Source organism: Neolamprologus multifasciatus, chromosome 1 (genome assembly GCF_963576455.1).
Source record: "Neolamprologus multifasciatus chromosome 1, fNeoMul1.2, whole genome shotgun sequence".
Taxonomy (NCBI): Eukaryota; Metazoa; Chordata; class Actinopteri; order Cichliformes; family Cichlidae; genus Neolamprologus; species Neolamprologus multifasciatus.
This window is the reverse complement of record NC_140439.1, coordinates 18,238,967-18,266,475: the sequence shown is the minus strand read 5'-3', so window position 1 is coordinate 18,266,475 and position 27,509 is coordinate 18,238,967. Positions and strand designations below refer to the sequence as shown.

Sequence of the window (27,509 nt, the reverse complement as noted above, 5' to 3'; positions counted from 1 at the left end):
ATGCTTTTTGAATCCAGCTGCCTCCTTTTATTCACTTGATGTTTTTCCCTTGCATTTATATCGCCTTGTTTCATTGAGTGTTTAAAAACATCCCCCCTACACACACAAACACATACACACCTGCAGTAGCTATTGTTGATTTATTTTATTTCTGTCCTCTGCATCCTCGTCTTATGTGCAAAATGACAGGAAATGACGGGTGAGGGATTGGACAAAGGTATGAACAGTGCGAGAGAGCACTGGGGCAGAGTGTAAAAGAGCACGGCTGGCTGGATGAGCGGTAACCTTTCGGCTCAAGATAATGCCTGATGAATGGTGTCCTCCCCTAAGGCCCTGAAACGCAGGAAGTGAGGCTCCATATTAATTAGAATATGAATTAGATAGACCCTCTTATCTGATGGCTCATTGGAGCTGCAGCAGCATGATCCAGGCAGCAGCAGCATTTCAGCAAAATAGTTACAGCTCATCTCACTTTCCTCTTCTTCTACCATTATGATCACTGCCAGCACCTAAAACAGAAATAAAGAGAATTATGATTACATTTTGGCCTTTAGCGGATAATTCCGAGGCATTCATGTAACCACTTGTACTGTATGTGATGGTGATGCCAATAAATAACAAGACCAAATTTTTTCATCTTTATTCTAAAATGATCAAAATATCAAATATTGTTTAGGGTTTAGGGTGTATCTCATCCTTTAAAGTGGCATCTCTCCCCATTCTTTATTTGCATCACCCTTCCTGTTTGCTTTCTTTGCCCCACTGAGCTTTTTGTTTTCTTCTTTTTTTCTTCTTTTGTCAGGTTGAGTTTCCACAGTTACCTTTGCTTTTTCCAGCATTCATCATTTCAGCTACCTGGGGACATCTACAAATTACCTGGGAACACAAAAGGGCTTTCCGCTTCCGGTTTTGGTTATTCAATCAAGCTTTTATTTCCCCAGGTGTTCTTGTACCCAGAATTGTATTTTGAATGAGAGGCTTCTGGGGAACTTGGCAAAATGATTCTGTGTTTTGCTTTGCCATGAGTTAAAGTAAATAACTTTCCCATTTCTTATTTACATAATTTACATTTTCTTAAAGATACAAATACAAATTTAATACAAAATACAAATATCATTTAATATTGTAAACCTTATTTATATAATAATAAGTTGGGGGAATAGGGTTAGTATGCTGATGCCACAGTTCCTGTTACATTTGTGTTTCCAAAGTTACTTATTATATGATGCTTTTTACCAAGTCTGTGTGAGGCTAGTATCGGCTGCCATGCTAGCAGCTTGGTGATATCGAATGTTAGCTGATGTCAGCAGAAATAATTACATGTAGCCATTAGTTTTTGATCGGATTCCCTTAATTTAAAAATATATATGGAGAAATGTTCACATGGCGGTGCTAAACAAAAGACTAAACCACGATATAGCTGTGGAGGCATTTCACTCAACGGCACAAAAGTCAACCTGAAGTGACATTTGAGGAAAATATGGGAGAGCACCAATGTCAGCAGACTCCATCATCACGTCGGGGGGCCTTAAATGTCTGACTAGGGTTTCACAGCAGTCTGACTGAGAGTGTTTTTAATATGAGAATCAAGGATTAAAATGTTGGTGTATACACAAGTCTAGCAGTAGTTCAGTGGTTCTTTGATTGTGTCAAATAAACCACAGTAGATTAACTGAACTAGTGCACGCCCGTTCTACAGTATTGTTTGGCTTGTTTGTTTTTTTTTTTTTTTTTTTTTTGTTTTTTTTTTTGGCTTGTTTGTGCTGTTGGGAGAGTGCGGTAGATGTTGTTTATTTGCTAAAAATGGTTAATTTCAGCCTGTTGCTAGGTGGTTGTTAGGCACGTATGATTCCACTTTTGTGGATATAAAAGAGATGTTGCTGTGAAAGTAAAATGATAGGACACTTTCACAAGGTGTTATAGGTGCATAAAGACTATAATCAGGACAGTTAGTCTGTTGCTAGATGGTTGCCAAATATGATGGCAAAAACTTACATTGCTGTCTGAAAGAATGCAATTATTTGCAATAGAAAAGATATTAAATATCTAAACTATCTCTTACTATGTCTTGAAAATTATTAACTTATTTGGGGACAAATGACAAGGACAACAAAAGTCTGGAAAAGTAAGTGGTACTAAAAGGAAACAGCTAGAGCAATGGCAACTGGCAACAGGTCAGTAACATGACTTGGTATAAAAAGAGCATCTTAGAGAAGCAGAGTTTCTCAGAATTAAAGATGGGCAGAGTTTCACAAATTTTCAAAAAACAACATGGAATTGCCAGGATTTTGAATACCTCCTCATCTGTGGATAATAATATCATCAAAAGATTGAAAGAATCTGGAGAAATCTCTGCTTACAAGGGACAAATCCAAAAATCAGTATTGGATTTCACTGATCACACTGTTAAAAATAGGCATGATTATCCATGGAAATCACTGCACGGGCTCAGAAACACTTTTAAAAACCAGTGTCTGTGAATCAATCATAACATCCACAAATGCAGATCAAAGCTGTATCATGCAATAAGAACATGATCCAAAAAGAATGCCATTTTCTCTGAATCTCTAATGATGAGTTGGATTAAATGGTGGGGGAAAATGCTGGACAGGCCTGAGGTGCCTAAATGTATAGTGAAATTGTACTGGGAATGTCTGGCAGAGGCCTTGGTCCATGAGATCTACAACTCCCGTATTCCAAAGGTGTCTGGGGACACTGAGTCCAAATAGACAATGCACCACATGCCTATTGGTTCCTGTCTGTAACTTTTCAACCACATGGTGGAAATCAGAGGTGGAGAGACCTATGAGCTGCTGGGTACTGGTAGGCCAAGCGGAGCATGACTCTGGTGGTAGCTGAAGCAAAAATTTCAGTATTGGAAGAGTTTGGTGTAGCCATGGTACAAGACTTTCAGTCTGCCTTGAAGCAATTCTGGCAAACTGTCAGGTCCCTCAGGACTCAGACAACCTGTCCATAACCGTAGTTAAATAACTCCATTGTGGCCTAGCCCCTGGGGTGGATGAGCTTTTTCCCTGAGTTCCTTAAGGCCTAAATGTTGTAGAGCTGTCTTGGTTGACATGTCTCTGCAGCGCCATGTGGAGAAATAAAGTTGTGCATCTGGATTGGCAGAGTGTGCTTCCCTCCTGGGAAGTTCTATGCCAGGGAACTAGAAAGGGGAGTTCATCCAGGAGGAACAATGATGAATGGGATGAACAATTCATCCCATTCACAGAATGCTAGATCAGGTCTTTATCCACTTGAGAACATTTTGAGTGCATGGCTGGGCATCCTACCTACCAGGAGTAGACCCATGACACACTGGAGCGGTTATGTCTCTCTGCTGGTTTGAGTTTCCCCCAGGTGAGCTGGAGGAGGTGCCTGGGGCGAAGGAGGTCTAGGCTTCACTGCTCACCTGCTGCCCTTGCAACCCAGCCTCGGACAAATGAATGGAAATGCATGGATTCATTGTTTGTTGTGCAAAATTCAACTTTTGTGGGTACAAATTAAATTATTGTGGAATATTTACTTGTGTGCCATGTTTGGTTGCTTTGTTCCAAGTGGTCTAGCAGGAGTTTGCGGCCAAAGAAGTAAAACACAGACAAAGATTTTTTTCTATTATGGTAAGATTTCCAGTTGTTTGATCCTTTACTTTCTTTTTTTTAGAAACAGAGATTTTATTCTGTACTACGTTTTGTGCTTTCCATTGTATGATTCGTTTAATTGGTACAGCATCATCATTGGTTATAAGTGAACTGACAAAAGCAGTCGGCATCTTTTACAAAGTTCCTCCTGTACTTCTGTGTGGTGTGAGTGTCTTCTGGGACCAACTTCATTATAGGCTGTCTCATTACAGCAGCCCCCCTACTAAGAGCCTGCAGAGAGGAACAGAGAAGGCAAAGCCTTCTTGTTTTAGCCCTTTAGAGGTCAGCAGTTGATTAAAATGTTGAGAAGTACAGGTTAATCAGATACTGACCCTCAGGGTGATATTGTCTTTCATGGTCTGTTTTAATCAATAAGTGCGAGTGCTGGCACAGAGACGAACTTCTCCACTCTCTATACAGAGCCTATACTTCTACTTCCCAAACACTGCCTCCCTGATTACCTGTCATATAAATTCTTTTTGTCATGTGAACATTTTGAAGTAGAGAGCTATACTTTAGGTGTTAAAAGACATTATTAAGAAGTCAAAGGTTCAAGACGATCTTGTAAGATGTAGTGTAATGTGCACGCTGTTCAGACTTCAAGTCTCATTTGCCACAAAAAGTTGTCGGACTGTAACTTCCGCAGCCCGTCTCAAACCAAAGACACTAGTCCATCACACCTGGCGATGATGTAGTCTGACATGCTGTCAACACGACTGCACATCAAAAGTGTACAAAGTCAAGAAGCAAGGGGGTCCTTGCTTCTTGAGGGGGTCCTTTTGTCCCTCTTTGTGGGGACACTCCCACTAGGTTTAAATCTGGGACTCCCCACCATTTGACCTTAGAACTGAAGAAGCTTCTCGGATGAGAGGTGAAACGTCTTCAAGCAACTTAAAGAAGTCCAGACGCTTTTCTTTGCAAGCTCCTTTGACTACGATGACCTGGATGACTGAGAACCTTCACAGACAAGAAGCAATATTTTAATATTACAGTCAACACCTAAACATCTGGTGTAAGAACAATTAAATACAGCTGGTAGGAAAATAAAAAATATTACAGCTATTTTTATTGCTGTGACCTCTGCAGGAACAGCTTAGGTATGACAAAGAGCAGTCAACACTTCCTCAATCCCTCCATAACCCCAGTTTCATATTCATTGCAAAATACATAAAGATGGGAATTTAATCCCTGTGGAGGGTAAAAAAGAAACAGTACTGAGAATATGCAGATTTGTATGCTGCATTTAACTCTGTTTATAGTTGGGTGTACTGGTATTTTTATTAGGTCAAAGTTATGACTTCTGCAAATTAATACGTCTCCCGTTATCCATAAACACATATCTGTACATGGCTTAGGCTTTAAATTGATGTGCTCTCCTGCAATGAAGCCATTTCCCATCAGGATGAGGAGTGTATAAAGTCATTACCTCTGGTTTAGTGTAGAGATGGACCGATCCGATATTACGTATCGGTATCGGTCCGATACTGACCCAAATTACTGGATCGGATATCGGCGAGAAATAAAAAATGTAATCCGATCCATTAAATATCAAAAAAGCACCTCACAAAGCTTGCTACACGACGTAACTCGGCTCATAACCGTAGCACGTCCAGCAGTATGCATCACGTGATAGAGCCGCTGTGTGTATTTGTAGCCTTGCTAGCAAACCAGCATTTCATCTCCGAGGAAGTTTTCCCAGAGAGAAGTAAAGCAAGTGTGTAAGTTCATCTCTGAATGTTTGTAAAGCATTCCCACGTTAAGCTTAACAACAGATATATGGAGCAACTGCCTCTCTCTCTCTCTCTCTCCTGCTGCTACTTCAATCGTGAAACTGCTTAATGATCAGCTGATCGGCTTTTCTGTCGAGGGTCAGTCTCTCTTCTTAGTTTTTGGCCCACTTCTCACCAGAAAGAGGAAACCAGCGGCTGAACAACAGCAGCACTATTCAGCTTGATAAGCTGTTGTTAGAATTTATTTAATATTACTTTCTACACCAGGATCTTTTTCTCCTTAGCTGACGGCTGTAACTGTGCAGGGGCGGATCTAGCAAAGTTTAGCCAGGGGGCCCGATAGGGCATGAACAGGGAAAAGGGGGCACAAAGACATACTTTTCTTTCTTGTTCTCATTTAAAATATCTAGCTTTTAATAAATAATTATCTGACTCTTACACCCAAAGTTTTAATCTGATGTAAAATATATAGAAGTCCATTACTGTATATAGTAACTGTTGAGTCTAATATACCCTAGTAAGCTATACTACTTTTTCCTTTGGGAAGATACCATCTGTGCAGTCTGCAATTCTGTTGAAGAAAGATGTTGAATCTATTTAATTATTCTTGAAAAATAATTTCTTTCTGTGCATTTTTCCCCCTGCATCAAATTAAATTTGATTACATCGATTAAGCATCATGAGCTGGAGGGTGGGGGGTGGTTCCCTATTTTTTTTTTTGCTGGGAGTTTGCAACCCTATTAGTTAGGTTGCTTGATATTTCTGCTAAGTACTCTTTAAAATACCAGAATAGGGAGGATGGAGCAGGTTTACGTTTATTAGATTGATCAGTATTGCTGAACTATGAAATATTTTGGGCGCAGTGTATTTTTTACACACAGGTATAACAGAATAGCTTTAGTGTTGTTATTTATTTAAACTTGAGTATAAACTTATACAAAATGCAGCAAGATATTAAAAAAACGTTTTATTGATTAAAAAACACACTATATTGGATTCATATCGGTATCGGCAGATATCCAAATTTATGATATCGGTATCGGTATCGGACATAAAAAAGTGGTATCGTGCCATTTCTAGTTTAGTGTGGTGTCTCCTGGGTTCAGCTGCTGAGAGTTAGTATCAACACCTCCACTGTTTATTTGGACCAGCACTGAACTCGGGGTCACTCAACTTCCATCACACCTAATCCCGATGATGTGAAAACACAGACACACACACACACAGGCATAAATATACACCTTCACCCTCACTATAGGGGAAAGCAGAAATGTACCTGTTAGCAGCGAGAGACAATGAGATCCAGCTGTTGCTGCCCTCTATTTGATTCCTCCTGTGTTTTTGTAAGTCAATATGACAGACGCCAACTCACTGTTTTCTTTCTTGATTATGTTTTAACCCTAAAGCTTTGTGCAATTTATGTCCGTAATGTAACATTACTTAAAGAGGCAAAGCAATTTAGCTAATCTGTAATGCCAAAACACAGCACACTGTTGCTTTTTCCCATTATAAACTCAGTCATGATCTCTTATTGTCCGTAAAAATGCTTTTTGCGTGCAGATGTTTCTGATCTCTGCAGGGGGTTGAGGATTGATATACAGTGTCAGAGGGAAACTGAATCAGAAGGGTTGTGATCTGCTGAGCAGCAGCAAAAACAAAACAACATTGCCTCCATCTCTTGTGGCTCAGGGATAATTGAAAATAAATAGTGTTGTGTCGCAGTGCTGCTGCAGACTAAATACTAATTTGTGCTGCAGTCAGAGGACGTTAACACTGATTCAAATTCTCCTTTTGTTCTGTCCCCTTCTGATCAAAACTGAAAAATCTTATTATTATTTCACCCTCCAAACAGTTAAAGCACAGCTGTTGATTATAATATCTTTTAAAAGAGGGTTATTTAAATGTTGTTATACCCTACAGTGTAGTCACTGGAAGCACTACAACATGAGCCCGCATCTCATTGTCATACCACATTATTTAACTTTATCTGTTGCTGTGAATCTTCGTTTGATGTCATGATGGCTCGTCCATTTGAGCCACTCCAGTTTGCACCTGCCTGACACCTATTGGTCACAAAAGGAAAACTTTAATTAGAGCTGAAAGTTAGATTCTCAACATTAATATCCTGCCAGTGGTAGAGGTGGCTTATCTTAAGAGTAAAATATCTTGGAGTGCTTATCCAACAGCAACAGTACTGAACACTTTTTCTTTATATTCTGTCAGGAAAATGGTCATTAAAAAGGGAAAATAGAAATAAAATACAGTATATAAGGCGAAAACAGTTCTAATCAGCTTGACGGTGAAGATTTCAAGTCATTTTTATTCTTCAACACAGCCTGAACTCTCTGAGGCCTGCTTTCTTGTAATTTCTTTAAGTTGTCTTCAGGAATAGTTTTCCTCTTCTTGCAGGAATTTCAAAGCTCTTCTTTGGATGCTGGTTGTGTATTCTTCTGTTTTGTTTCCAGATGCTTTCCAGATGGTATGTATGGTGGATCAAACTCTGATAATACTGTTCTGCATTCATAATTACATAAATTCTGACAAGATACCCGACCACTGACTGAAACACAGCCCCAAATCATGACAGAGACTCCACTTTGCTTTAGTGGAGATAGTGTTGTAGACACGTACTGCAGTACCTCACTCCTTTCCCTACTCCGTGCTTATTGTTGATGATTTGAACCAAGAAATTTCCAGATTTGGATTAATCGGTCTATAATGGATCTCTGAGGTCGTGTGTCAGGTCTTTGCTGGATTTTTCTTCCTGTTTCTTAAACTCATGACTTTCAGATTCTGTTAATCTGCTGTAATTTTTAAGGCCTGCCACTCCTTCTTTTGTCCTCCACTTGTCCAGTTTCTTACTGGACACACACCATACAGGAGTACAGGAGGAACTTTGTAAAAGATGCCAGCTGCTTTCATCCGTTCAGCTAATAACTTTTTGGGAATTAACGTGTTGGTACAAAAATACGATTTTATGCGCCTATTTCATAGATTCACCTAAAGAAATGGGAAGAAATGTTTTGTTGCCTTGTGTAGACACATCATTGGTTTATCCATTGAGTTAGGTGGGGTTTTTTTGTCTTGAATGATTTATGGCTGTTAAATGACTCAACAAACAGCAACAACAAAATTCCTTTGAAGATGGTTAGGCATAAGGACAGGACTGAAACTTAGTGAAAGCAGCCAAAGAAAAACATTGAAAGGCCTGCAGAAGAGAGCTACTGCTCAAGACCACTTCTAAAAAAATAAGGAAATCTGGTTCCTTGGAAGCAAGCTATAAAGAAAAGAAGCATGCCTCAAGACTTTTGCACAGCACTAAAAGTAATGACTCAGCAACAAATAATCTAAATTGCCACCATGTAGAAACTCGATTCTTAGAAAAAGTCGACACAGCATCACTCACTGGTTTGTGGCCATCAACATGTTAGTTTGTTTTTTTAACTGATATGATATGTGAGAGCTACAGATGATTAAGTAACTGAGGGTATTTCATGCTTATATGTTAGTAATTTGTCGCTTGCCTGATAAGACACATCATAAATCATTCCCTGCTTTAACTTGACTTTCCTTCTAAATAAGACCCCAATTCACTTGATCAACATATGCTTTGTTGAAAAACACTGCAGAATTTTTTTTGAAAGTCTTCACTAAGGCATTAAAATAAGTGAGAATTAAAGCAATTTTATCAATGATTTTTATCCAAATAAAGTAAAATTAATGACTCTCCACTTTAAGGAAATGGATTGATTGGAATTATGATTGAATAAAATACTGGTTAAAACATCAGCTGAGCTCTGAGCTTCAATATTAAGGTTTTGACAGCTCTAAGCACTCAGTGTCGAGTGTGAATTAGTTTGGATTAGGGATTCAACATAGCCCCAACTAAAAACTAAGATCTTTATATCAGTACCAAGAGGTGTTTTTTAAACAAGATCTAGGGATAGAAGTTACTGGATTTTATAGTGGGTATTACAGCATTATCATTACAAAGCTAACTGGCAGACTTCTGATGGTTCTCATACACACTAAAAAATGCTGTATATCCACTCGAAGCTGTGAGATTTGTGAGTACAAGGTGTACTCTGAAATCCATAACATGCTGTGGTTTGCACTTTCAGTGCATCTTTGATGAGCCGATGGCTGTTGGAATTTCTGCCTTTGCATCTGCCTCGCTCCACAAACCAGAGTAGCTGTGCAAATACTGTTTTCAGTTATGCTTATCATTTTGTAAGTTAAAAAAATTAAGTACAGCACAGTCAGCAAACATGAATGTTAAGTTAGTCTGTCTTACGTTGTTAATGCAGTTACTACCACACCCTACTTTTCAAGTGAGGTTGTGGCATGTGAAAAAAAAAAAAAGAATTCAACATCTCAAGTAACATCTGGATGAGCTAGTAGTTTAAAAATGAGTGCTATGGACAAATGAAGTTAAAATTAAGTTAACCAACAATTTGCCAGCAAGATTAATTTTTTAAAAATGGCCAATTTTTTAAAATTCTTGCTGGAGAGGTGAAGCATGGGCAAAAGGAGAAGCCATTAAATTTGGGTACACATCTGATTCCCCTTCCTGAAAATTTCCATATTGGGCACTGGCCTTGGTAGAGGATTTGCTTTCTCAGTCTTCCTTAAATATTAACCAAGCATTGGGCTTGTAGCAGCCAGAGGCAGAAAAACTAGACTCGCCAAACTGACAGACTTTGCTCAACATCAGCAAATTCTTGATGCAAATGTCGTGCACCCAGACAAGAAGCAAACACTGAAAAGAGACTGGTTGTTATGAAAGCAGAATTCAAACTGTGCTTCAAGAAACACTCTAAAATGACCTAACCTGAACAACGCTGAAAATGTGCAGATGGAGCTTAATGCTGTGTGTCTCACACCGCTAACAGCGTGTGATGGGTGGGGTTAGCGTAGTGACCTGTGTTTCATGAAAAAACAAGTTGCACTCCATTAAAAATTTAGGAGAAGCTCATATTCATTTCTGTTTTTGGTTTTATTTATTTTATTTTTTATTTCATTTGCCAGAAAGATTTGCACACAACTGTACAATGTCTTGTTAGAACATACTGTACTTTCTGTATGACAGCTGTGCAAATGTGGCAGCTTCAGGCCATAAAATATTCCATTATTCCTGCTGAAAATACTGCTGACATTGTCATTTGGTGATATGCAGTAAGAGCCCCCAGTTTCCTTTGATCTTTTTTCAATTAAATACCTTTAGTAAGCTTATAATAAAGTAATGTGAGTTCAGCTCTTCAGCACAAGGCTTATTTGTGATGGTGGTCATAGAAGCACATACATGCAAAAAGGGCTTTAACACAGAGAATTGGAGATTGCAGCACAGATATCTCTTTTTGCCCGCTTCTTTAGACAGAATTTTTAAAGATGGATGTATAGTTTATATACATTATTTTATATATATATATATATATATATATATATATATATATATATATATATTAGGGGTGCAACGATACACAAAATTCACGGTTCGGTTGAGTTCGATACTTTGGTGTCACGGTTCGATATTTTTTCGATACAAAAAAAAAAAGTTCATGCCTTTTTAATTTGTCATTTATTAAATTTTCACGGCACATTCTGCACCATATCTCTGTGCGTTCATCATTTGTTTGAAGCCAGCTCACCTCCTGCAACCACTTTTCCGAGAATACGTGCTTCTTTTGTGGTTCGGACTCCTTCTGACATTTCTTTGGAGGCGGAGGAACATCACAGTAATTGCTTAAAGGAGCTTCTTCGACATCTTTAAGAGTTCTAAACAAATGTCTGTCCTCCTCCAGAAAATCTTATGTACGCAAACACGCGTTGCAACTTCTTATCTTGTGCACGTTTTTTATTTTGACAGCGAATGCGCACCTGCGGACCACTTATGTGTAGACCTGGTTATTTAGCTCGTCATATTGCAGCCACAGAAATTCTTTTGTCCATGAAACCATAAAGCTGCACTTTCTTTTTGCCTTATAGTCTGATTTGTCATAACTTTTCCGTTTTGTGGTAAGCTTTTCTTTGGCTGTCACTTCTTCACCCTGACCTGTCTTATTTGGCTCAGCAGAACTAAAATATATATCCTGCTGCTTTGACACACGCACTCACTTAATGCTCAGCGATTCTCTGCGCGATCAACCTCTCACATGTTTAAGCTTGCTGCGGGAGATTTCACTTGTCATGTTTGCATAGTAAGCTAATGATTGATAAGATGATGTCAGAGGAATTGGTGCGTAAATTATCATCACTCACCAATCAGTACTGTCGCTCTCTATACACAGTTCACGCGATTGCAAAGTGAAAGCAAAAAACAAGCGCAAATTCAAACGCGATTTCAATATGTCACATATTGACAGTGGCTCACCGATGCCAATGACATAATTACCCAGCTACATTTCTGAAAGAATGCAAAAGCATTGACATAGATTTTTCCTTCCTACGATAGGCCGACGGGCAGGGCAGAGAGACTTTGGTAGCCCGACTGGAAAAATCGCTAGCGATTTTGCGAGCCCTGTATCTGATTGAGGAATCACTCATCTTTGGAAAAGAGAGTTTATTACAGAGAAATGGCTCTTTCCAAAATAAAAGCTATACTATACGCTTCTTCTGGGCTATATTCTCAGCAGCATATTAAACATATCAGGTCCCCATAAGGAGAATCGTGTGCTAACGGCTGTCTAAATGACTCGGGTAAAGTTTGTAGCATGCCTGCTTGTTGTTTTTCTCTGCTTCCACTTGTCTTTGCACTAGGATGATGTCAGCATAAATGTGCAGTCATATTCGTTGTGTTCCCACTAGTGCTGTCAGCGTAAATCTCATTGAAATGACGTTAACGCCACAACACGGCAAATCTCCGTTAACGAGCTACCGCGGATCGCCCCGTGCGTGGGGCTGGACGGCCAACACGTTAACGAGCTAACTGTGCTAACACACTAGTTCCCACCCATGTAATTGAGCATTGCTGGCACATCCAACATACTGTTTTACTTTTGTCCATGACACGCTTACCTTCAGGGTCATACTTCACATGAAAACCAAAATAGTTCCAAACGCCAGATCTGAATGAGGGTGGGGGAGGTTCAATTTGCCATGTTGCAAGGAGAGCTTAACTTCTGTCTGCTAGCTTGCGCTGTGCTCAGTGAATCTGCGTTCGACTACTCCGCCTAGGCTGCACTGTCGAGCGCAGATCCACTGAGCGCTCAACACAGACAGCACCGTCAGAAGGAAAGTTGATAAAATAAATTAAACATTTTGTATTGTTCGATACATATGCGTACCGAACCGAAAGCACTGTATCGAACGGTTCAATATCGATACGAGTATCGTTGCACCCCTAATATATATATATATATATATATATATTAGGGGTGCAACGATACACAAAATTCACGGTTCAGTTCGGTTCACGGTTCGGTTTTTTCGATACAAAAAAAATGTTCATGCCTTTTTAATTTGTCATTTATTAAAATTATAAATATATATTTTAACTCAAAAGTACAGTTTTTAAATTTAATGTTGCTGAAACAACAAAGTAATAAAAAAAAATTAATATCTGATTGAGGAATCACTCATCTTTGGAAAAGAGAGTTTATTACAGAGAAATGGCTCTTTCCAAAATAAAAGCTATACTATACACTTCTTCTGGGGTATACTCTCAGCAGCATATTAAACATATCAGGTCCCCATAAGAAGAATCATGTGCTAACGGCTGTCTAAATGACTCGGGTAAAGTTTGTAGCATGCGTGCTTGTTGTTTTTGTCTGCTTCCACTTGTCTTTGCACTAGGATGATGTCGGAGTAAATATTCAGTCATATTCGTTGTGTTCCCACTAGTGCTGTCAGCGTTAATCTGAAATGACGTTAACGCCACAACACGGCAAATCTCCGTTAACGAGCTACCGCGGATCGCCCTGTGCGTGGGGCTGGACGGCCAAGACGTTAACGAGCTAACCTGCTAACACACTAGTTCCCACCCATGTAATTGAGCATTGCGTGGCACATCCAACATACTGTTTTACTTTTGTCCATGACACGCTTACCTTCAGGGTCACACGTCACATGAAAACCAAAATAGTTCCAAACGCCACATCTGAATGAGGGTGGGGGAGGTTCAATTTGCCATGTTGCAACGAGCTTAACTTCTGTCTCGCTAGCTTGCCCTGCGCTCAGTGAATCTGTGTTCAACTACTCCGCCTAGGCTGCACTGTCGAGCGCAGATCCACTGAGCGCTCAACACAGACAGCATCGTCAGAAGGAAAGGTGATAAAATAAATTAAAAATTTTGTATTGTTCGATACATATGCGTACCGAACCGAAAGCACTGTATCGAACGGTTCAATATCGATACGAGTATTGTTGCACCCCTAATATATATATATATATATATATATATATATATATATATATATATATATATATATATATATATATAGTTTATATAAACCCTGAATTGACAACTTCTGAATTCCTTTAATAGTCCACATTCTTAAAGGACTACTTTGGCATTTTGGAGAAGATCAATGCGACTCTCTGTTAAATATGCAGCTACAGCCAACAGCTGGTTAGCGTAGCACAAAGACTGTAAATATGCCAAGCAGGAGTTCATTGTGGACGTTTGTGTTTTGCAGACTACCCCTTGATAAGATTAAACCTTAACTTCTAATGCAGAGGAGTATCAAACATGCATTTTTGATGATTTGGGAATGACTCACTGCCTTACTGTCATTGTGAGCATCCTTGAAACGCCTGCAGCTTTGATAGAATGACACTACTTGACTTGCTGGTTGGGCTATTTCTTGAGATGAAAATAAAATATGACAAAAAAACACGCCACCCAGAGTGGTGTTGGGCTGTGAAGGTTATTTCACCATCCACGCTCTGGAATAACATGGATGTAACAGTAACAGATGTTCCAGTCAGCACTGTCCAGGGTGTACTCAAACTCCTGCTCTGTGGCAGCTGGGATGGACTCCAGCACTCCCGCGACCTGGATGGAAGGATGAAAATGGATGAAGATGGATGGATATTCATCACATAGAAAGCCCCATCTTTTTTAATCATACGAATCAGAAAACCTGAAGCAAGACTTCTGATCGCCATGCAAGTCAACTGACTTTTCTATCACTATTGTTAAGAGCTCTTTTTATAGTATGTGTTTTTCAGAGTATGAAAAGTGAGCAGCTTTCATAGAAATAAATCAGGCAATCAGGCAGCTTCCAGTCCTTTAAGAAATCCATAGAAAACGCTTGGGAAAATGTTGCCCTGCACAATATAACTGTAGCAGTTTTACAGTTTTTGGCATCATCACTTTTCTTTGCATGTGAAGATCAAACTGGATGCAGAACACTAAGAGGCTAAGCTGCAACCAAATGATTTGAGCCTCAGTGACAGTTATGGAGAATTACAGCGGCACACCTTGGGCCTTATATGTTAATCTATGTGTGTCTGATGGAGATGAATGGTGATTGTATTATGGTGTATTGTCCTCCGTAGAGAGTGTTAAACGATGTGATGATGACATGCAGCGTAAATCTGCCACGACCGAGTGCCGTGTGTGTGGCTTTTTTGTGTGTGTGTTTTCCTCTTTGGCATGCAGAGGCCAGCACAGCAGTAATTAATGACTAGCTGCTAATGGTGCTGTGTGATCCTACATGGTAATGAGAAAGTATTGTATGAGGCCAGGCATGACAATCAGTTCAGCAATGAGAAAACATTGTGGTGCACAGGTGAGAACCTCGATCATACAGGCCTGGGGAGGACAAATCAAAGGGATTTATTTGTGGTCTTTTCTAAAATAGAAACACACACACACGCACATTTGGGTGTCTGCACGAGCGGCATAGTAAATCTGAACCGATGAAGTTGGCTGCACCTGCTCTTCTGTTTCATGGCTGTGTGCTTTTTATTGTAGCCATATATTGAGATAAAGGGTAATTGTAAGATCTGACACAGATTCACGAAACAGTTATGCAAATGTGCCCGACTAGAAATTAAATATCCTTTTAAAGAAACATGATATTACAGCGGCGCACTCCAGCAGTCACTGGAGCTTTGATAAAGAAAAACAGTTTTCTCCTCTGTTTGAATTGCAGCTGGTAATTGTTTGAGGCACAGTACTGTATCTGACTGGCTCAGCAGGCAACAAGGCAAACACGGAGTGGTTTCAATAATGTGCAACTTATGGGCGTGTGTGTCAGCCAAGGAGCTTTTACTGTCATCAGTTTGCACGTTACAATAACCTCATCATGGTATTTTCTGTCGTGGCATCATTCAAGTTAAATGCTCCTGCAGCCCCAGTTGAACTAATGAAAATGCCTTCTGCTTCCTGTTCACTTCCGCAGAACAGCCGTCTGCAAATGTTAACTATTACTGTCAATACAGGATGAACCAATTGGGGATATTGTGACAAAAAGTCTGTTTCTCTGCTTATTACCATATTCATCTACAATACCGTATTAATTTCCACACCAAAAGAGCCCTCACCATTGCTGGGTGCAACCTGAATAGAGAATAATAAATCCAGGATGCCAAGAGAAAATTGTGCAGCACAGCCTTGCATTAGTGATGTTGCTTTTTACAAACCTCAGTTAGATAGTTTCAAAACACTTGTCAGAAAGAATGAGCAGAAAGAGTAGATCCGTGTGTTTATCTTTTTTTAAACCGTAACAGGCAGATCCTGTTGGTTTGGCTGACAAATGTCAGCCCTGTGTACACAGACACTTCCACACTTTGTCCAGCAGTCAGAAAATCATCCATAGCTGCTATTTACAGATGCATCTAATCGATGATAATGAGCTAATGTTTTGTCAAGGAGACAATTGATCAAATTCCCTACATGACAGTGTGTTTGACAGCACTATACAGTGTGTGTATACGTGCTTTCATGATTTAGCTATTGTTTTAGCTCAAGCATTACAGTTTAGATTTATGTATAGCCACACGCTGCATATCATTTTCCATGCATCTTAAAAGGAAAAAAACTCACTCTGTAAGAAATTTATTCTGTTACATTATGGAAAAGTGCTGGCAGCTAGATTTGACAGTATCAAAAAATTGTATTTATTGTGAAATAAGAAACAAAGCAGTTTCTTACTGTAATAATTATAACACTAGAGAGCTAAAGAGAATATGAACCTTACAGTGTAACGCCACAGCTATTTGTTTGGCACTATACTTTCATCAAACAGATTATCACTGCGCTCAGATGACTTAATCCACTGGTCATGAGGGAAAAATGCCTATTAATGAACCAGTTGTGAGTTGTTGGCGGAGATTACTGGCAGTTGTTTGCGAAGAGGTACAACCCCCCAAAAATTGTGACACTGTGTAAGTTGTGAATATAAACAGAATGTAGTAATTTGCAGTTCTCGTGAACACATATTTGATTAAAACTAGATTGTGGAAAACATATCAAAGTGAGAAAATTTGCCATGTTAAGAAAAAGCTTGTTTAGCTTATTTTCTTTTGAATTTGATTGCAAAAGAAAAAGAAAAAAAGTGGAATGAGCCAACAAAAGGCTGGTAAGTGAGAAAGTTAGTGGTACTAAAAGAAAATGTTTTGCAGCTAATTAGATTAACTGCTAACAGATCAGTATGGGTGTAAGTGAAAGACGCATAAGTGATTATGCTCTAAGTTTGTGCAATAGGTTGCTGTTAATATAAATGGAAAGATTGAGGAGAAGAAGAAGATATAATTAACATTTATCAGAAAAGCTGGGAAATGACTAGGTTACAGTGATTTAGTAAATTAAAAATAATTTACAATAAGGAGTTTTGAGTCGTTGTCTTTGTGTCTGTCCTTGTGGTGATTGTTGTTAGACAAAGTGTTCAGCTGCATGTCCAGCTTGTAGTGCAGATTGTGATTCATTCAATATCCAAATCCATTCACCAGAGACACTGTCATGTTTATCTGCTGATGGAGGAATCCAAATATTATGCTGATTATAACTGTATTTAAACAACAACAGCAAGGATTTTGCTCACGGCACGCGGCCATCCTGTGCTGTTTGGTTGAAACAACATTATGTCCTAAAACATGTTTTGTTATCCACTTTGAAACATTTTTTTTCTATTTTAACAGATGGGAAGTCTATTTTTTGACTAATGTCTCTCAAGATGTCACCAATGGTCAGGCAGCAAGTTACTGAGCGCAGTTGTGTCCTTGCAGTGCAGAACTTCAAAAACGTGCGTAGTGCCACGTCGGTATTAAATATATGACACAGGCTCCTTGTTTTAGAGGTATGGAATTTTTTTTAACAATACATTTCTTGAAGACCAGATTGCTCAGTCTGGTATTGTTCTTGCGCAGCTATTAAGCCACCGAACCAGACAGCTAATATCACATTCAAATGAAATACTAATTAAGAAGGTATACACATCATTACCACCGATGCACCATGGGACTCCAGAGTCATGCTCTGTCTGTCTCCTCCCCTGCATGTTTCTGTCTGCATTTATTACCGGTTGTCTCCTTCGTTTCTTTTTTCTTTTGTTTGCATTCATCCTCACTATTTTCCTTCTATTTATTTATTTATTTGCTTTCTGCCATCTAAGGAGTTGATCCTCAAGCTTTCCCATCAGCCCCTCAATCTTTCAATTTTCTGTCATGGAAAAAAACCACTTAAACTTATCGCTCCATCTGTTTATTACATGCCACCTCCAGCTCCTTCCCTTCTCCACCTCCTTGTCTCTCTCTCCTCCTCTCCATCTGTTTATGTGTGTTCCCAATAACCTTTTTACGCATCAAACTCCTCCTTCTAGTGACCTCAGTGTCCTCGGCCAATGCTGTTCCAGTGTCCCAACACTCTGCAAAAGCAAACTTTGGGAATAGCTCCACATTACAGTTTTCAATCAGATGCAGCTGTGGTGTCAGTTTTGGTACACAATGTAGGGGACTGGTTTTCAGTTTCCTGGACAGGAGTCATTTTTAAAACTCTTTTCTTTTACGCTTGACCTGCAATGTCAAGTAGCAGGAATAGAAGCCATGTTTCCACTAACAGGATTGATATCCAAGAAAATAAAAAAGAAACCTTTACCCCCAGGAAAATGGGGTCGAGGGAGAGACACCACCACTGGTTTAGAGTGTAAGACAATATTACATCTGTTGAGGCTGTACATGTGTGTCTGAGAGAGATGAGCTACTTCACAGCTGTGATGATGTTGAGAAACACAGAAATAAGTTTTGAATTTCAATCCGTCAGTAAGTTGTTTCTTGTGTCATTGTGTGCCTTCAGACTGTGGAGGCCTGAGGGGGAACAGGTTATTGATTTCTCCTGACATCAGAGCTAATTTCCTCTTTGGTGATCTGTTAGAGTCACTGTGAGTAACGATTGATTAGAGAAGTACACTGCGCCTCTGCTACTTTCAGCAACAGTATCAGAAAGTGCTGAATCAATTTTAGTAGCAACAAGCAGGGAGAATTTGCCATTAATACCATTATGATTCAAATATTTTCTCTCTTCTTTCTCTCTTTTTCTCACAGATCACATTCTTCATGCTGCTGTCTGCAGTTTGTGTGATGCTAAACCTGGCGGGCTCCATCCTCTCTTGCCAGAACGCTCAACTTGTCAACTCTCTGGAAGACTGTCAGCTGGTGAGACCAACTGGACCTTAGCCCATGCATGCTCCAGCTTTGTAGTACACTCCAAAAAAGACATTAATCTTTTAATGTGGCTTTTTGGAGGCTTAAACTTAATAATTGGAAGAAATGATGCAGTGTTTCTGATCTGTACTGATTAGACAGTGTATTGAACCTAGTACTGAACTTGACTCATACAAAATAAAGAAAAAAGCTCTTGTTTTCATAAATAAATTTGTAAAATCAGAGCACACAGACATCAAATCCAATCAAAACTTTGCTGAATAGTATATCTAGCCAGTCTGTCCATAGTTCATATTTATCAAACAAAGCAGCCAATCAACATTTTTCATGTCTAGAACTCTACATAACCCCTTGTCACCAGAATGAACACCTGAGTTGACCCACTAGCGGTCAATAATAAGTAATGGATCTTAATATTGATATGTTATCACTAACATTTGTAGGGGTATGCTCTAAGGCTGTGAATAAAAGTGAAAACAATATATATGGTCGAAAGGGATCATGAAGAGTGAGTGACTAATAGAAATGTGTTGTCTGCATGTGAGCCTACATCTACGAATGCGAGCACACGATGGGCTGACGGGCAGCGCTTCTGTTCCAAACAGGCTGCAGGACTGAGTCAGCACCAAAAGTCAGCTGAACTATTTGTCTGTTGATGACTAATGGCTCCCAATAAACACATCCATCTCTGCCAGAATCACAGAGAGCTGAAATAAAATAGATAAACAACTCTGAAAGAGAAAGCCAATGTTTTTTCTTTCTTTCTGTTTCACTCCGATAAAGTTGGGAGACATTTTTAAAAAGTGTGGTCAAAACAAACACAGCAGACGGTGAGAAACCCCGACTGTAACGGTGCATTCAAGCATACAGATACATTAAAGGGCCCAAAATACGCCACCAGAAGCGCTTGTCACTTCTTGTTGGAAATTTCCACTCCCCAAATGTTTTAATGTCAGAATTGGTGGAGCGGCTGTCACCAGCAATATGTGTAACTTTCTCAAACTGTTGTCCTGACGTCTACATCCACTTCATGCTTTGATTGGTCAGCTGGGCAGAGGTGTGAAAGCTGGGAGAACTTCTAACTCAACTCAGTGAATGTCTTGAGGAAAGTTTCTGAAATGTAATTAAAAGTGAAAAATAGATATAACTTTAAAAATTCACATGATATTTAGAGGAATAATCCACCACCAGAACAGTTGTGGTCACACTTTCCAACTCTTACTTTTCATGAACTACTAGACTGCAGCCTGAGTGTGCACACAGCTATGGCTAACTAATGGCTCGCTCACATGAGAGTAAAAATAGGACAGCAACCTCTTTGTGTCTGCTAAAAATCGGTGGTTGCCCAGGGATTGCAGTAAACTCTTTTCACTTTTGGCAATCAATTGCAAGAAGCTACTGAGCATGCAACACCCTCAAACTCTGGGCAGCCACTTTTGATAACTGGTGTCCTTGTGGGAGGCAACCTGTCTCCCAACAATCATTGCATCAGACTCGAATAGCAGTCACTCTCAGACAAACTGGTAAATGTTTAAAAATTATTGCAATCTAATTTATAAACACAGACAGATTGCTAACACACTGCAATCAGTTGGAGTCAGTCTGCAGTGATCAATGCAACTCGTCTGCAACAGGAGGATCAGCGCTCGTTTCATTCTGGTTATATTCCTATAAAATAAAATTAAGGCTGAGGTGAGCTTCTATATCATTTTGCAGTTAAATTGCCAGCATCTACGTCACTATTTGTAGAAGGATTTGTAAATCTAATCTAAGTTTCAAACCTCCAGGTTTCTGGCAGGACGATGAAATTAAGCAGTTAATGTGAATTTCTGTGTATATAACAGTTTTGCAGTTTTCACTGATTTAATTGTCATATCAACACAAAGCGATAGCATGTCACTGCCAACTTGACCCTATTCAGTCGCAAACGAATAACAGACTGACTTCACCATTTTATCGCTGTCTTAATGCAAAGTACCCCCTGTTCCAGCATTCATTTCTACGGCAACAAGATTGCGAGCTCATTGAACACTATCGCAATAGTTCTGCTCGTGCTGCTGTTTTCCACCACTGTTTTCCCTAATGTGACCATAAAGGACTTATTTTTTAATATAATTCCAGATTTGTTGTCTTCTCTCTTCCTGCAGTTTCTTTGCTCCTCTCTGCACCTTAAGCGCTCTGAGCTAACTGCTCTGTTAGCCTGTGGTGCCAAGCACTTGACTCACAGGTGTTTCTACAGTTGGTGGCCTGATTAAGTCACTGCACATTGGTGCTCTATTTTAGCCTCGCTGTAGTGTATATATATCTGTAGTGCATCCGAATATATCGGAGACATTTGTTCATGCTGTTTTATTTATGTTAGGATGCTTTGGTGTCTTTTACGTTTTTTCGTGTTATGACATTCGGGTGATGGTGATGGATCTGTCATCTGTAACCACAATCACACTGCATTCACCTGATTTTATTTTTTGTCGTGATTTCTTTTGGCCTTGATAGCAGCCGAGTGAAAATTTGATCTCGTCACATCTCTACCTCGGACACATCTGAATGGAACTATGAATTAGGACTTTTCAAGCACAACCGGCTTTTAGCTTGAAGTATCTTTAGGTATTTGAGTGAGCTCCCATTTCACAACACAATCAAAACATCATGCAGATTTACATAATGAGATTCCTAGTTGATTTGTTTTTTAATTCAATTCATAGTACCAAGGGTTTCTATCTTTTTCATGACTGATGCAGCCCCTGGTGATTCATCTGGCACCCAACCCACTAACCTGAGCGCTTCCACATTATAAGCAGCTTTTGTCCTTATGCAAGTGGGAGCAGCCGACTACACCAACTTCACCGCTTTATGTGGCTCCCCAGAGACCCTCCCACAGTCGTGACTGAAATATTAATGTTCTTCATCTCCTTTCCCCAATGTAATTAACCCATACTTGTTGGGTTCATGTCCTGCTTTCTCTCAATCTGGGACACATAGCAGAGGTATGCTCTACCGCTGTCCCTTACTGGGAAGCTCATCATATCTCACAGTCCTTTGTCTCTTTATGCATGTGCAGGTGCCTTTCTCAATCACAGCGAAATACTTTTTGTGCCTCACGCGTGAACTTTGTCATCAAAGTTTTTGATTACACGCCCTGTAACTGAGAATATGTTTTATGTCAGGGGTAAATATGTCGCTCGTCACTCATCTTCAGAAAAAAGTGACATCAGAAAACCAAGCTCAGGCCTGATTTGTGCGTGTATGTGTGTGTGTGACGTGTGTGTGTGTGCCTGTGTGTTTCCGTGTATGTGGCATGCATGCATGAGTGCGGATGTGTGTTCTCTCCTTCACCCCCCCAGCTCAAGTTTGACAGCGATGGAGTGTGTGTATGCTGCGAGCTACAGAAGCAAAGTTCGAGCTGCAACAGCCTGGGAGAGACGCTGAAGCTAAATCCACTGAGGGACTGCAATACGATACGTATACGTCTCAAGGTGTGTCTGTTTGTATATTGTGACTGGTATATTTTTTCAACATAAAAACATTCTGTATGACTGAACTACACTTTACATTTGTCTGGTATTTGTTTGGCAAAAACCGTCATGGCCAGATTTTATGACTCAGTGATGTCACATTTTTAGAGACATTTGGGAGGCCAGACTGAGACACAAATCCAAACAGCTGCCTTTTTTAAAATGCCCATCATTTATTCATTTACTTGCCTTCTTGTGTTTTTGCAATCCGGAGCTGGAAATTGAGGTCTGATTGAACTGTGTCAGGGAAAACTCAGTTTGGATCCATAAACCACCTCCTGGTGCTTGTTTGTCACCTGCAAATGTTGTTTTTCATGATCTTTCCTCTCTATTTTTAGTCATGCTCCGTCATGGCTCATGTGACGTCAGTATCATTCAGTGGAGAGCAACACTTTGATCCAGACTGAAAAACTGTTGGATGAAATTTTGGTAACGTTTTATAATATGGTCTGCATCTAAGAGTGTTTTCCCAATTAAATTAAATGGAATTTCAATGTACTTAATTTGAAATTACAATGTAATTACACGGTAAGGACAAAAGCCAGACTTGGCTCCATCAGTATGAAGTCACATAGGCCTGCAAATTGTTATGGTATTTATTTTTTCTCTGAGCTGGAAAGGGAGAGTAGTCCTTATATAATTAATATTGGTAAAAGAAAAGGACATTTGAATAATAGAATATCGCCATGCACATCAGGATAATGAAAATGTAAAACTTAAACTTACTTGCACTATAATATATGTCAGTTTTCATGTAAAATAACCAGAAGGTATGCGCCGCTCAAAATTAGTTACACAATACTTTAAATTACTTACAGAATAATTTGTGTCTGCTAAAATACCTGAGGTTATGCAATACATAAAAATTACAGCACTTAAATGTACTTACAATATAATTGTTTCGTTGTTTCCGTTATTTTTGTTTTATTCTTCCTTTAACTTCATTCTAGTGAACCTACCTTTATGTATTTGTAGATAACTAGAATTAACATACCCTGATATTCTTTTAATTACAGGGGAGTGAGACCCTTAGATGCAGGTCATGCATATAAACTGTTACCAAAGTTTTGTACAGATATTAATAGTTCCAAGATTGGGAATGTTGCAGTTTTCAGTGAAACATCTCAACAATTTTGGTTAAATTGCTGAGCTTAATATTTTTAGGATGAATCTTCTTTTGTGTCTTTGACTGATGTTTTTGTTTGTGATCGAACAAACCTACAGATATGGTTCCATAGTTAGAATTGTAGCTGGTCAACATGTTGGTTTTAGAGCTACATCCTCTGAGAGTCACCAGACTAACCTCATGTTTCAGATTTCTTTTCTTACTGTAGCATTTGCCGTCAGGAAACAATACAAAACAATGCTGGGTTTCTTTCTCAGATTAATTGAGCAGAAAGCAGCAAAAGCATTTGTCTTTCCCCAATAGGCAGACCACTTAGTATGCAGCATGTATCTACTCTGGGCTGGCTCTAGTTTGCAAGAGTATGACCTCGGTAGATTATCTTGACTCGCAGCATAAGAGGGAATGATATATAATCTGTCCTACTGCGCCGTTATTGCATAACGACAATCATATCCATTCATTTTATATCCTTGATTGATTATAAAACATTGATAACCAAATAAAAGACTTCTCAGGATGAAGCATGCTTATGAAAAGAGGAAAGATCAACTACATTTGTCACTGTAATCATAACTCTTTGGAAGAGATGGAGAATTGGTGCTATAAACCTTTATTAAGTGCCAAAGAAGTCAGATGTATTGAGTTATGTCTGTGAGGAAGCTGTCACACACAGGTCCTCCAAGTCTCCGGCTATTTCAGATGGCTGTTAGACGACTGCTGACGCTAATGAACTCATATAGTGCCTCGATCACTAAACGACACAGAGTCCTGAATTATAAAAGCAGGTGGACTGAGTAAAATTGGTTTCTCATTTGCTTATTAGTTGTTGTTACTCAGCAGTAGTGCTTTTCTTAAAAAAAAACAAAAAAATTAAACCAGCCACCGTTGTTGCTAATGTCTGTCATTCGCTCTGTGCTGGCACATTAATTTCCACCCCATTTTTCTTTTCATTACTCTGCCCGGGGCTATAAATCACCAGTGAGGGGGAGTACTGAGGTAATTTGCGATTTCCTGTAAAGGGGCGGATGTGTAACCTTATTCACTAACCTGATTGACCTGGGGCAAGGTATCTTTCAGAGGTTAAATATCTGCTGAGCAGCCATGCTACACCCTTTACGTGTTGGTGGCGTTATTCATTTTCTTTGCCGGGCAGGATTTATGGTGGCATCGTGAATGCTGTAGTCACAAGGGAAATCAAAGAAATGCATCTTCTCACATCTGTGTGGCAGATGCACTACCAAATTCCAAGTCACACAAAGCCATCGTAAATATTTCTTGATTCTTGCGCTGAGAAAAATCACTCAGTGCTGCAGTGCATGCAGTGGTTAGACACAGGTTTGTTTCCCTGTGCAGCTGTGTGCTACTGTAATCTCAGCTTTGTCTCAGGGTAGAGTCTTTACTATCAAAGCTGCACAGCAGGATACGTAGATGATCAACAGAGAACATCTGACAGTCAGCCAGCTCACAAAGAGTGTATCTATTACATGATGGTACTGAGTTGCACCTCTGCGCTCCCTGCAGGGGTACACAGTGGATCAACCTTTTTTTTTTTAAAAAAAACAATGATGCTTTTAGCTAAGTGTTGCCAGCAATTTTTTTTGTGTGTGTTGCATTCAGCAGTGTTATCAAAAAATCAACAGAGTGATTTTGTATTTATTGTATTTGCTGCTTATTTTCTCTGTCTGCATTGGCACCTTCCACATGTAAAACTCAGAAGGATAACATCTGCCAACAACAAAGCAAGGCCATATTCCCAGACATATTCTCTATTTGTATTCTTGGTAAATAATGGTTTTAGACTCACAGTGAAAGACTTGTCTTGCTGGTATCTTTTGTTACCCTCTATGCAAGGTTCTTTAGAGCACAAAGAACAGACCTCTTTGCTTTGCTTTGCCTGTATGGACAGCATAATAAAATATCTGTAAAGTGCACCATCTTCCTGGTGTTTGGAGTTAGGGATAGGTACTGTATTCCCTTTCATACTGATGCCAAATGTGAGTTTGTGTACCATCAGTATGCCCTTGAATGATAGGGGGATGAGTTTTAAACTTGTGAGCGTGTGTCATCTTCATACAGGTTTTCAGGCAGGAATCCATAAAAAATGATTTTCTTCTTTTAGGTGTTCATGCTTCCAAACCCCTTACATATTTTTGCAATAACTCACACAATGGTAAAAACCAAAGTTTAGGAGTTCCTTATTGACTTATATGAGGCATATATTGTGATTTAAATATCACTGCAAACTTTCAGAAAACCCAATACAATGTGCAGTCGTAGTTGGATCCAAAGAGGTTTTGGGCAAATTGTTTTTCTGTCACACAAAGACTGAATAGCACTGCAGGGTTTCCCAGTTTTTGCTGTTCTGCCTTTTTCATTCACATTTTTATGAGTGCAAACCCACTTTTTTGTATTCACCCTGCACCATCATCTAAAATTTCAGTTAATGGCTTCTCTGCAAACTCCACTTCAGAGCCTTATCGGCTGCCACATCAATCATTGACTTTCTAATTCAATTGGCATTCGTGTTAGAGTTGTCGCTGCAAAAGGGTTTCTAATCCAACCTGACTACCTGCTTCTCACTGAAAATACTCATGAAACTGAATGTGTATTCTGCTGAAGTGAGCCCTGGCGACAAGCTGCTCGCCAGCTTTCGACATTATTGTTTTTGCTCTGAAACTCATCCAGTAATGGGAAGGCATCATTGCCCTAGTGAACTACAACAACCGTTTTCTGATCCATCCATCAGTTTTAAAAGAGAGGGTCTGAAGTCCTGCATTCAGGTCATGAAATCTGGATAAAAAAGTGTCAGCAAGGAGTCAGGCTATGTCTTTAGACTAGCTACACTGATGCAATAACAATGTTTATCTCAGGAGTCCCAGTTAAGAACCACTGATCCAGGGAAAAAAAAGAAACTGGGAGCAATGACAAAGGTTACATCTTCGGGTCATGAATAAAACGCTTCTTTTCTAAATATTTAACACTTCATGGGGCCAGAACATCGGCTGCTTTCAGTCACTGGAGTTTAAACTGCTGTAGCTCTTCCTAAAGGAGGTCCAGGATTTTCTTTCAGATCCCACGAAGAGCTTTTGTAGCCTGCCAAAAAGAGGTCAGAAAGACTTTTTAACAGAAACTCAGAGCCGGTTGAATAAAAGCCAGGTGCACCTTTGAAACGGATGTATTTTGGTCAGCCACAGGGAGCAGCTAATTGAGGTGTATGTTTAGTTTGTGTCTGGACAAGATCTTCACGGTTCGAGGGATAACAATTGAGGATCAGTGATGTGAAAAACCAATTAAGCCCTCTGCCACAGAAAGGTTGTGGCCAGATTAGGCAGTAGGACTGTATTTGTTCTATTATTACAATTATAATAATTATTATTGTAAGAGATTGAATGTGCACAGGGGAAAAAAATGTTCTGATATCCTTGCTGAGCCTAGCTGTAGGGGCTTCAGAAATAAAGGACATCGGTCTTCTGATGTGCAATTTTTTATCTGATCCTCCCCCAAATATTTTTAGACATATTGCCTAGATAGAAAAAACAATGCAATTCAGTGTGTGAAATATTTGCCTTCACTTATCGTTTCAGTAAGAGAAAATGCAAAAATCTACCCAGTAGAAGGGTTAGCACTATTGTGAAGTGTAAATGGGATAAAATATGCAAAAACAGTGGTATGTGAGCCATATTGTAAAAAACGGATGTTCTTCACTCTGTTAATAATGAAAGCAGTAGTTCTCAATGCACTCATAGAGCAATAATAGTCTTCACCAGTTCTGTTCTAATGGTCGGCTTGTGGTGATTATTCATGCTTAAAATGTCAGACAAGCTTGTGCTCCATCCAGACTTCCCTCCAACACAAAACATGTTTCAAAACTGTTATTTTCCGAGGGAAACAT

General features: G+C 39.4%; 1 protein-coding gene across 2 annotated transcripts in view; it reads left to right on the top strand.

Annotated features, from left to right (window-relative positions):
• Nucleotides 1–27,509, top strand: part of entrep2 (endosomal transmembrane epsin interactor 2) — a 111,803-nt gene that overhangs the window by 71,073 nt on the left and 13,221 nt on the right. The window contains exons 3-4 of one of the 2 annotated variants that reach the window (XM_085183448.1): nucleotides 18,857–18,967; nucleotides 22,321–22,452. In XM_085183448.1, coding sequence (XP_085039574.1) covers nucleotides 18,857–18,967; nucleotides 22,321–22,452 — 243 coding nt within the window. Of the gene's footprint in view, nucleotides 1–18,856; nucleotides 18,968–22,287; nucleotides 22,453–27,509 lie in introns of both variants that reach the window. The other variant, XM_085182697.1, reaches the window with a different exon arrangement.